The 12586-nt window shown below is 28.6% G+C and overlaps 2 protein-coding genes across 3 annotated transcripts; both read right to left on the reverse strand.

The window, feature by feature from the left end:
* Positions 1-5327: 5327 nt before the first annotated feature.
* LOC114172978 (protein RGF1 INDUCIBLE TRANSCRIPTION FACTOR 1-like) lies at positions 5328-7707 on the reverse strand. The gene is made up of 4 exons (XM_028057155.2): positions 7430-7707; positions 7081-7326; positions 6448-6663; positions 5328-5764 (listed from the first exon to the last, which is right to left on the reverse strand). Exons 1-4 carry the CDS (start codon positions 7436-7438, stop codon positions 5531-5533), a joined length of 705 nt encoding a protein of 234 aa, XP_027912956.1. The 5' UTR covers positions 7439-7707; the 3' UTR covers positions 5328-5530.
* A 1649-nt stretch (positions 7708-9356) lies between these two features.
* LOC114172979 (uncharacterized) lies at positions 9357-11493 on the reverse strand. Of its 2 annotated transcripts, none has more exons than XM_028057157.2 (5): positions 11339-11493; positions 10936-11077; positions 10403-10496; positions 9745-9825; positions 9357-9666 (listed from the first exon to the last, which is right to left on the reverse strand). In XM_028057157.2, the coding sequence occupies exons 1-5, from the start codon at positions 11370-11372 to the stop codon at positions 9529-9531; spliced, it is 489 nt and encodes a 162-aa protein (XP_027912958.1). In that variant the 5' UTR covers positions 11373-11493; the 3' UTR covers positions 9357-9528. The 2 variants fall into 2 exon arrangements, with proteins under 2 accessions (XP_027912958.1, XP_027912957.1); XM_028057156.2 differs by having other exon boundaries at positions 10936-11080; positions 11339-11457.
* Positions 11494-12586: the final 1093 nt, after the last annotated feature.

Raw genomic sequence — 12586 nt, forward strand, 5'->3', positions numbered from 1 at the left:
AAATCACCAAATAACATTCATGGTTTTTGCTTTTCTCAACTTTTTTTTTTATGCTTTAAGATTTTTCGAAAGAAATAATCACTTTCTTTTTAATATGCAGTTTCATTTAAATATATTTGTTAAATTTTTTCTAGTGAAAGAAACAAAGAGCGTTAAATAACTATGATATTTTATCGTCATTTAATGCAAAACGGCACTAAAAATGGTATTATCCTCATTACATCAAGAAATCCAAAATAAATAAATTTGATTTTAGTGTTGGTTTGGATAAGATGAAGGGATAATATTTATAAATTTGTATGTATATCTAAAATTTTTAATTTTTTTTTGTTATGAAATTTAATAATAGATTATTAAAATCAAACGTGTATTTTTTTTTCTTAAAAGTTTGATATACTTATTTCTTTAATTCGAAAATTAAAAAAAATAATTATTAAATATGAATTGAAAATAAACTGATTAATGTTATAAGCTAAATAGTCTGATATAAATAAACTGTTAAAAAATAAATAAAAAATGTGACAGGAAACTATAATTAGACTGTTGTACCAACCAAAGGATAAAGTAAAAGCACATAAAAACGCTTCACTCTTATATGCAATGAATATTGTTAAAAAGTCGTGATCATGTTTCTGAACATAATCCAAAGACAAAAGGACATGAAGGATTTGCAGTAAAATAAATTATAAAAAAAAAGGTTAATTTTGTATGTATTTTAAAAAAGTTAGAATATTGTTTTAGAAAATTTATGATAGTCTCATGAGATTTGAATATGATTATTTTTCCGCAGAAATTTTTCATTGTTTGTGTAGAAAATAATAAATAAATAAAATTTTAGCTATATTGTCAAAGATAATGTATGTTTTTGCGCATAAAGACTTTTTTATTGAATCATAAAATGATACATTATGTTCATTCTCTACAAATTTTTAACATTGGATAAAAAAGATTGACTTGTTTGTTGATGCCAAGTAATAAATCAGGTTGAATTTTATAAACGGGACGTGTAAGCGTTGAAATTATTATAAATTGCAAGTTGAATGCAAAAAGCTTGCAAGTTAGGTCATGTTTTGATTTTTCTTATTTAAATACAATAATCATTATTATAATTGACTTTGTAAACATTTTAAATGATTTCTTATGTATTCAAAATGTTTGGAAGATGATCTTTGATAATAAAAAAAATTATTCAAATTCAAATGAGAGCAATATAATCATTAAAAAAATATTTATGAATTTTTACAAAAATATATTTTTTAAATTTGATCAATCTGAGTCTAAATTTTTTACTAATTTTTTAGTGTTATCATCTGTTGCGCCTTTAAAATATACTGATATTGACACTTAAAAAAAATTTATAATATATTTTAAAACATCAAAATCAGTATTTATTAGTGTATTTTGAAAGTACAACAACGTAAGAAAGCCTAACAGAGAATCTAAATTCGAGTAATCTCTATCATGTGGGAGTTCCAACACATCCTCCCCATGCAAGTATATATGTATTTCTAACGTGAGATTTACAATCCCAACAAACATAAATTTCGCTATGACAGACTTTAATACGTGACTTTAATACTATGTTAAGAAATGAACTTTAAGTCTAACTCAATTCCTAACCTAATTTATAAGGTGAAATTTGCAACCACACATATACTTTAAAGTGATCTCTATCGAAGATAAAATTTCCAACTTATTTAAAACAAAATGAAAGAGTTTAAAAATTTTAAATGAACTTAATTTTATAAAACCGAGTTAAAATATACGATTTACAATCATTTATACATTATAAATTTGTTTTATTTCTGATAAATATAAATATTTTTAACCAATTAGATTGAGACACTACATAAAGAATTTGTTCAGTGAGTTAGCAAGGAAAGGGATCACAACAAGTGGAATGAAAGGGTTTTTATAAAGTTTGTAGGATGGTAGTTTGTGATTTAAGGTAGTGTGTTGGAGTTTGGTAGAGAAACAGAACTGATATTTGATTGAGTGGTGGTGTTTAGCATTAAGCCATTGTTACAAACATGTGGTGGTCTCAAAAAGTGGGTGGGAGTGTGATGCAAGCACTTAGAATCTAACTTGGTGGTGGTTATGAATATACAATCACTTCTGTCTAAATAGTTTTTATGAATTTAGGTTAACTTAAATCTTGAAGTACTATAATAATGACTTTAACTCTTATATAAATGAGTTTATGTGTTTAGAGAAACAGAAAAAAAATGGCATAGTAATGTGTCATGATGTGTTGGGGTAACTTTCAATGACAATCAAATAGCAACAAAAACTAATGCTTAAAATTTAATACTATTTTTAAAAAAACTCATCCCAAATATAATCACTTTTACGTCATCACACCAATTGATAAAACTAATTAATTCAGTTGCTTTTTTTAATTTTTTTAATATATATATATATATATATATATATATATATATATATATATATTGGCAACGAAATAAATTGTATGGTAAGTTTTGGTGAAGAACAGAGAGACTAATTATAAGTATTAAAAATGTTTAATTAGTTGGATGATATCTATTTTCATTTAGATTTTAATGGTTTTAGTAATTTTTGTTTAAAAAAGACTTGATTTAGATACTTTTTTCAAAAGTTAGGACTAGATTGACACATTTTCAAAAAAAGGAGTACCAAACTGACATATTTAAATAAAAGTGGGTACCATCCAACTAATTAAACCTATTAAAAATAATGATATAGGTGTAATACAAAGCCGAAGATAAAGCCAAACACAGAATATTTGAGTTTTGGATGTAACAATGGATGAATAACGTTAGAAAGTGATTGTCATGTTTTTGGACACACGAATGATTTTGGAGAATACGACGTTGATTTCGTATATATTTCCAAAACTCAACATGTAAATTCTTTTATTTTAATAAAGTATTTATTTAAAAAAAAAAAGAGCTTAGCTTACGTCAATTTATTTAAAAATTGTATTAAATAAATTATGTTTTGCACTTATTTATATATTAAACTTAACGTGTTATTTTCTTATTGAATAGACATTACTACCAACCAACACACTTTGGTTTCTTATACCTTGTGCCTGTTCCAACCATCATCGTCTTCATCACGGTATCACATTCAGGTATTAGCTGCAACTTCATCCATCAATTTCAAAATTTAAATATTAAAACTTTTTCTATCTTTAGATACATGATTTCATTATTATTTAAAATCGCAATATTTTATTATTTTCATCATTTTTCTTTGGAGCTAGCTTTAGGTTCAATAATCTGGTGGTTTCTTCTTGCATCCAATCGAATTTAAATTCTTTGTTTTTCTGCGTTATTCTTTTATTGTACTTTTAAAATAAATAATTAATTACTGAATTTCAAGTTTTAAAATATATTAAAAATATTTTTAAAAACATAGTATATTTTTAATTTCAATTATCCACTTTTTTGGTTGGGTGCAAAAAGAAAATTGAGAGGATTTCTTTCCAATAATCAAGAACTCTTAACACTCCGACTAGGCCCAATTTGAACACGCTTAGTTTAGGTCCAAAGAACCAAACTTTTTGGTAAGCAAGGAAAATCATTATATTAATAACCAAATAAATGTGTATAATTATTTTCTAGCTAATTTCATATTAATTCACTTTACGTTACAAAAATTAACATTAAAAATTATGAATACACATGATTATAACACAGCATATGTATATGTTTAAAAAAGCGATTATCTCCACCAACCTTTCTTTCTGTATTTTAGTCTTTTCTAACTTAACTGCTCCCAATTTCAAAGTTCATCTTGTTTTGGTGAAATTGTCTTCTTGAGATGAAAATTGTAACATATAATAAGTTTAACCACGTTTTTAATAATTGCAATTAGTTCTCATCAAATCATAACATAACATGAGTTTAAAGTATCTATACAACAATCTCTGATGATAATGGTCCTAACACAGAACACTTGATTGAAACTACTACAACACCTACCTTTCAACACAAATATGTCTTCGTTATCAGTGAAAGAAACTGCTACAAAAGACAACCATTTGAGTTCATAATATACTCTAAAAGTAGGGTACAAAATTAATGATGTTTTTGTGAACTGTTACGAATATGAGTACAGAAGAAAACATATATAATATAGATTATATATACTTTCACAGAACCATCTTTCTCTTCACTTTTTCACCAAGACAGAAGACAGAAGTTGTGAATAGCTTCCTTTTGAAGTAAAGTTTAGATAATTTCATGAGACTACAAGCATCATTTTTCTGCTAAATTGGAATTTAGTGATTTTTTTTGTAAGAAACCGTACACAACTATGCAGTGAGAACCTGCAAAGAATTGGCACACATTACTTTTCTTTTTTGTCTTTGTGTGAAAGATGAAAGAAAAAATTATTGGAAGAAAAAACTTAGAAATCAATTGCATTGACTATGACAACAAATACTAAATTCTTAATTTAGTAATTACAACAGTGTTATAAGAACAATACTTGATTGCTGTTTTAGTCTTCATATACTTCATGTGACTTGAATTTTTAATTTATTTTTTCTCTGATTATTTTAATTTTATAATCATTTAGATGAAGTTATTTGTGTCAAAATTTCACCTGATATATATTTAATACAAGGGGTAAATTTATTTACTCTGGATTTGAAGAAAATAAAAGGCTCCTCTCTTTCTTCTTCTTATTCTTCGTGGGTCCTCTATTATTCCTATAATGTCTGTTTCACTGTCTTATCTTGTTTTTCTGGATGCTTTTTCATGTGTTAATAATAATAACTCCATTATTTATCTTATCAAACAATTATTGCTTCAACTTAACCTATTTTACATAAGACAGATCCTCCTTAAAAAATTAAATATTTTTACAAAATAGCTATTTTCTATATAATTAAATTAAATGTCATTCAAAAGAAAAATAAACTCAACATATTAAATAAATTCCCTATGTGTACTACACTAATCAAGTAGTAGTAATAAGAAGTGAAGCATGAAAAGCAAGAAAGAGGAACAATACAAAAACCAAACACATTCTGCAATTTAAGCCACTCAACAATTCAACACCCCACTTCCAAGTCTTTGAAAGGGTACTGGAGAATGGACATATACCAAACCAAGTGGAACATTTTATAATCATGATGAAGACTTTTATAGTGCATAATACAACTACTTTCTACATATTTAAATTTTCTATTAGATTTTTATGTATTGTTGTCTGTATCTTCAAAATATACCGATAAACACGAATTTTTTATGTTTTAAAGTTTTAATATACTAATATCAATATATTTTTAATGTTTCACAGAGGACGACACGAAGAAACCAAGAAAATCTGGGCTCTTCTGTATCTGAAACCAACACATATGATAGCTATTCTTACCTCCATTCAATATTATTCTACAGTTATTTGATTTCTATAACCTGTGTTTTTTCCTTTATTGTTTTCCTCCTATATTTTGCATTATACAAGATAGTGAAGCAGTTCCAACACCGGCCTCAGTGAACAGTGGCTCAGGTATTGTAACTTCATAAGGTGCATGACATTAGTAGTATCCTATAATAAGGGCACCCCCCATTGGAGATCTATGTGGGACACCCTTTCTCCTCTTAGCAGTTCTGTGATTCACCACTGTTGGTGGTGGTGTTGATGGTGTGAAACTTTGAATTTTTATTCTTGCACTTTCATTGCTGATGCCATTTATTGATTCTTCCTCATCAGACCCATCTGTCTCAGCTAACATTTTCTTCTTCCGGAACTTCTTGGAGGTTCCAACTATCTGAGGGGAAAAAATTGAACACTTGAGCATAGAAAGATTCACCTATGTTTAAAATATGTTCTTTTGTTACTTTTATTGCAAGGGAAACAATAAAGATTACCCAAAATGTTATGTAATTTGCACAGGAAAAGTCCAAAAAGGAAAATATTGTCCAACACAAATTTACTCAGAATGTGTTTGGACTGCTGTTTGGTTGAATGAAACTTGTTAGAAGTGGACTTTAAGCCTAATTCAATCCCACAAAACCAGCTTGTAAGGTTGTGAATTAGTTTTATTTTTAATCGATGTGGGACTTCCAACACACTCCCTCACATCGAGATATATTCATCTCGTGCGTGAAACAAGAAATTGGTGGATAGTTCTTTAGTGACCTGATATCGGATGAAACGGATGAAACAGAATGTCTAAAAAAGTTTTCTAGAATAGACTCATTCAACTTAAAATTTTGATGGTTTTGCTTTGAAAATAATTCATGTTTGGAACTTGGAACTTAAATGAAACATAACAAAAATTTATCACATATCATTTATGACTTTTAACAAAAAGTAAACTTGAGTTTGAGCTTCCAAGTCGAAAACCAAACATAAATTCAGTGTCATAGTGATTTTTATGTGGTTATTATAACAATTAACAGTATTATTATACACAATGGTATGTGATAAAATGAGAGTAAATATATATACCTTACAACCAAGAGAACAGAAGGTGAATGAATCAAGAAGGCTACGCTCACAGACTTGGCAGGTGTTGGTGACTCCTTTGCCAGGCCTAGGCTGAGGCCTTTCGTTCAAGAACACAATCTTGGCACTGTTTATAATGTAAGTTTGAACCTCTGTTATGTCCACAAATTTCTGAATCTCTGACACCCTTATCACATCATGGTATGAAGATCTCCTTATCTGTGAAAAAATTTTCAGGACAGAACACAAGAACAAAACATCATATGTTAGATCATTACTATTCAGTTTAGCTACAATGGAAGACCAAAATGTTAAAATAATAAACAAGCACTCCATGTAATCAATTCTTTAATGGAAGAAAATTCAAAGTGCTAACTTTAACTGGCCATCCATAGTTGACTTTGGATGCATAATTCAGCATTGAATGGAACGTATAACTAACCACCTATGAAAGCCAATACAAGACACAAATAGGGTTTGATTTGATCCCAATAAAATGCAGAAAAGTTACAGTATCAGAATACAGGCATCCAAAGAATTCAAATCATGGATAAAAAATCATGGGATCTTCCAAAGACGATTAATTGATTGAATTATTGGTAACTCAATGTTAAAGGCAGAGTTTTTTTTTTTTACCTGAATTGCTCTGTGTTCTCTGTGAGAAGCAAGACAGACAGAACAAAGGGCTCCATTGTTACAGTCCAAACAATACATGTTACATTCACTTTTGTGGGAATCTGCATGGACTTTGCATTGAACAAAAAAACTTGTTTGCAGAAGTGGTCTAAGCCATGGTGGCCACTTTTGTTCTTCGTTCTTTCCAACAGAATCATCTTCTTCATTGGGACCTTTCATCACTCCAATTTCATCTCCTAAACCCCCCTAATAAATTCATAACATAACAAAGAACAATTAGCAAAACACAAGAAAGAAAACAGAAAAGAAATAATGCACACGTGTGGGTGGTACTAATAATACTACTAACCATAATCATTGTTGTGGGTTTGATTTCTCTTGTGGCAGAAACAGAGATGAGAAAAAAGAAAAAATAAAATTTGTCTGAATATGCTCTGTTATGGCAGAGAGAAGAGAAAAGGGAAAAAGTTTGGAAGAAAAATAGGAATGGAGCTATAAGCTTGGTGTAATGGTGGGTGGCAGATGATGAAGGCAGAAAGAAAGTAAAGGTAGTGTTTTTATTATTTTGGTTTTCTTCCAAGACTGCATCCAAACCTCACTCCCAACCCAAACCAAGCACCATACCTATTTCACAAGTAAGAATTGATGGTCTATTTTTTATTATAAAATAAGAGGTGTAATAACAATAGTATAAAGAAACCTTAAATTATTGTATACCATAACTTTTTAAAATTTTAAAATATTCGTATTATTTAATATTAATAATATATAAAGTTTCATCATCATGAAGATTTAATTTAAATATCCTTCCTTGTGAAATTGAAAATAAAGATTGAGGTTCAGATGTGGACATGTGTGGGGGCAATGAAAAGATTAGTCAGCATTTATTATTATATTTTTTTTTTCAAATGAGACTCATAAAAAAGTTATTAATCACAAAAATACGTGATAAGATGGAACTTATTAATTTTGATTGAGGATCAACGATCCATACAAATGGATGTCCAACAGATCAATTATGGCACACAATTCAAAATCAGCAATTCTGCAATTAACTCTGATCATATCTTTAAAGGATGAACAGAACTGCATAGAAATGAGCAAATCTGCATAAATAATTACTAAATAATATCTAACATTAAAAAAAACAAACAAAAACTATTCAAGAAAACAAAAGAACTAAAAGAAATTGTTTAAGCCAAATAAAATTAACTTGCAGAGGATTTATAGTGATACAAAAATTTCTCCATTTCTTTTTAATTTCTTTTTTAAGACATTAGAATTTATTTATCTAAAACATGATTATAGTTCAGGTTTGATGAAAACGTTTTTGAAGTTGATGCTGATTTAAATTAAAGTTAATGATTAAGAAAATATTATTTAGTAATAAGTTAAAATTATTTTATTTACTATTTTTTTCTTAAAACAGATTAGAATTTCCTTTTTTTTAAATATGATTATAGTTCAAATTTGATGAATTGTTTTTTTTTAAGTTACTTTTGATTTAAAGTTTATGATTAAGAAAATATTATTTAGTTATGAGTTAGGATTATTTTATTTATGAAGTTTTTAAAATCAGATTAGAATTTTACTTTTTTAAAACACGATTATAGTTAAAATTTGATAAAAAGTTGTTTGAAGTCACTGCTGATTTAAATTAAAATTAATGATTAAGAAAATGTTATTTAGTTATAAGTTAAGATTATTTTATTTACTAATATTAAGATCACATTTTTTACATGGTTAACTATCTTGCAAACACCAAAATGTTTTGCGAGCCCAATAATAAGAGTGTATAAAAAAAAAAACTTAAAACACAAACTAGTTGAAATTTTGAAAAAATATAGAATCAGTGCCCACTAATTACTTGAAAAAAAAAATAATGAAATGTTTTTCTGAGTCAAAACTGATTTAGATTGGACAGTGAAGCTCGAATCAGAATATTCAATCTAAGATAGAGTGTAAGATGCGTATATGCTGAGTACGTTGTGCTAATACAATGCCCTTTGCTTTGCATAGTAAATAAAGAACATAATGATGCTCAAGCATAAAAACTGCAATATGCCTTCAATATTCTTGCCAAAACAATTATTAAAACATGAAAGCATTTCATTATGTGTTGAACAGCAACATTTTTTTGTTGTTTGTTAAGTTACTTTATTATTTTGAGTTTGGTTGGTTTCTGAATTTGTTCATTGTATTTGGTATTTATCAAAATAACAAACAATAAACACTAAGTATGATTGCAGAATGCCCCCACAATCCAAACAGCATCATGCACAGAAACAAAAATGATCCATTACCAAAGGGGTGCAAAAGTTTAAAATTGACAGCTTTACCTATATTAGTTCAGCATAAAGAAAAACTATATCGGTTCAGCAACAAGAGTTTTATCCTCCAATCCGTGAAAACAACATCGAACTTCAATTCGTCATAGTTCACGAATTTTCACATAGTTGCTTCCACTTCAGGATCACTTTCTATCTTTGAAGCAGGCACGTTATTGCCACCTCTCAAACGGGAAGATACATTATCAATGGCAGAATTTAGCTGGCTTATCTTCTCGTTTAAGGTCTGCTTAGTCCTCTGCTTTCAAAAATAACAGTAAGAAGATCAAGCATATTCCAATAACAAAGTTGAATCTAGAAAACGAAGCATAATTACCTCTAACCCTTCATCGTAATATATTGGTCTTTTCGCCTTGCGAAACCCATACTCATCTTCATTCAGCAGAGATCTTCTAATCTGAGGAGCGATCAAAACGGCAACATGAATGACATGAGTGTAAATAGTAATGGAAGTAACAAGAGTACAACAATAAGAGGAATAATGCAAATGGTTTTTGCCAAAACTTTTAAGCAATTCAACTCCAAAAAAACAATACTTTGCCGAAGATGGGAGGTTAGTGACACTATATAGACATTTTCCAAATTTGTCAATAGAAACAACATTCATGACTACAGTTTATCACAGCACTTTGATATCATAAGCAATATAGCATATACAAGAGAAAATTCACTAGTTCTTTTTCTTTCCTTAGAAAAGAAAATTATCCATTGGAGCATGAAAGAAATGTTACACTTAGAAATGAAACAACAATGATATAGTTCACAATGACGAGTCCATTATTGAGTTAGTCCAGTAATGACTTCATTTCCTTGTAGAGTGAAGAAATAAAAACGCTTCTTTTTACGAAAGCAGTTATCTACCACAGTTAATGAATCCCTTTTTTAATTGTATAATCAAGTTTGTTCATCACCATTGTCTCCAGTTACATTTTGTAGTCATAAAGAAATTTAAAATTAAAGTATAAAGGAATCACCTGGGGAGCAAAGATATAAGCTACAGTTCCAAATACTGCACCACCCAGAAGAAAGCCAGCAAGAAAATCCCCACCTCCACCTCCTCCATTATCACTATACAAGGGAGACAGCAAATAGAAAGAACAATAGATGTTTGCATAACCTTCCAAAACAACCAACTAATAACGACAAAATTCCAACAATTTCTCCAAGAACCCAGAATTTAAAAGACAATATAATCTCAAGAATAATGAGATAAAAATTAGCATCAAAGTGGCTAGTGATTGCCACTTCTTCTTCCAATACATGGAAAGCATCGACTAGTGCACATACCAAGAATAAAAATAGACATCCCTGAAACTATATTTAAAGATTCACAAAAATATTCCCAAGATTATATAGACGTCAGATGTAAATGTAAAGACAAAGCCATAACTGGTCCAATACGAGGCTGGCAAGGGTTATGTTAAGATGGTTTGTTTTATTTTAAAACACAATAACCCTGAATTTCTTTGCTGAAGTCCAGATACAAAACAAGGTGAAAATGGCATACCGGTATTCAGCAGAAATTGATGAAGAGCGGTTGTTCTTCTTGATCAAAAGGTTTGATCTTCTTTGAACATTGATCTTAGGTCCAAATCCACATGAGTAAGGCCTTGTTAACAACAGCTCACCTGACTTCACATGAGATCCTCCTACTCCCAAAATACAAGAACACCAAGATTTATTCCAAACTTCAACTCAACAAGAAAACAACACTCCTAATTCTACAGATATTGTTAAATCGCTAATGGGAATCATGAAAAGAAAAAAAATGCAAATTAACAAAACCATATGCGAGAAAAACCCTAAAAATCAAAGTACTGAGGACTGAAAAACAATCATAAAATGGAAAAATCTTCTGATGCAGCATTAGGAACCAAAGGATTATTACGAAGACAGAGAAATCCATTCACCTGAAATGGAAAACGGTGCGAAAGAAGTTGCCATGAGAGAAAGGAAGTGAACCAGTGTGTGTGACGAGAGAGTCAGAGATGTCTGAAGATAGTTTTATTTATGGTTTTTCTCTATAAAATAATAACTGTTCATCACCACAATTTTTATTTTTGTTTATATCTGCATTTTCGTAATTCAAATAAATATTTCTATCATTTTCTAAATAGATTTTCGTTTAACATCTACTACTAATATTTCAATTTTAGTCTTCAACCGATAAGATCAATTTGTCATTTTACATATTTACTATTATTTTCAGTAAATATATATAATTGTGTTTTTAGTCATATTTTAGAAAATTTTCAACATTCGAAAATATCAGATATATGAATAGGAAAAGAATATTAAATACATTTAATTTTTCACCTAACATTTTGTTCATAAAATATAAGAGAGGTTTGTGAAAAAATATACCGTTTGTCGTACACGATTATAAATATATATTTAGTTTTAATAGTATTATCAAAGAAATAAATACAAACTTATTTTAAACGAAACAAATATTTTATTATTGAAAGTTGTTTTTTGTAATTTTTTTTTATATCAAAATCATCGGAATCAATAATGAAACATTAATACTTTTCAAAATATAAAAAATATTAAATAAATACTGTCTTATTTAATTCAACTTTTCAAAGTTGTTCCATAGAACATTATTGACTTGATTCTATTTTACGGTGAAGACCATATAAAAGTTAAGGTCTTATAACTGTATTGCTCATTTATGTGGGTTTGATTTAACTTTTGAAATCTTAAATCTACACAAATAGATGATCAATTTCAGTTTCAGAAGGATCATGAATATATTATGATGTCACTGCAACCCACTTTACAACTAAAAAAGAAGGTGAATATTAGGTAAAGACAATTCAAAATTCAAAATTTAAGAAAAAGCTTTAGTTGTTGATGTTTACCTCCTACTTCCATAATTTCATCTCCCAGCTGTTACAGGTACAGAACAAATTGGTTTTTTGGGTTATGTTTTACTTTTAAAAGTGGGGAGGAAACACTTTTTTAGCATGAAGATATAATTTTATCCCAAAAAACCACTTAATTTAGTTTTGTCCGTAAAAAATTATGTAATATTATTATATTATTCTAATGAAATACGTTAGTCTACTCATCCGTGGACTTTCGTTTAATTTCATGAAAATGTCACCATGGTTAGCATGACACTTCATAATTTTTATATTTTAAAATATTCTCTT

The sequence above is a fragment of the Vigna unguiculata genome, chromosome 2 (genome assembly GCF_037176805.1).
Source record: "Vigna unguiculata cultivar grain cowpea cultivar isolate G323 ecotype 2 chromosome 2, ASM3717680v1, whole genome shotgun sequence".
NCBI classification, from domain to species: Eukaryota; Viridiplantae; Streptophyta; class Magnoliopsida; order Fabales; family Fabaceae; genus Vigna; species Vigna unguiculata.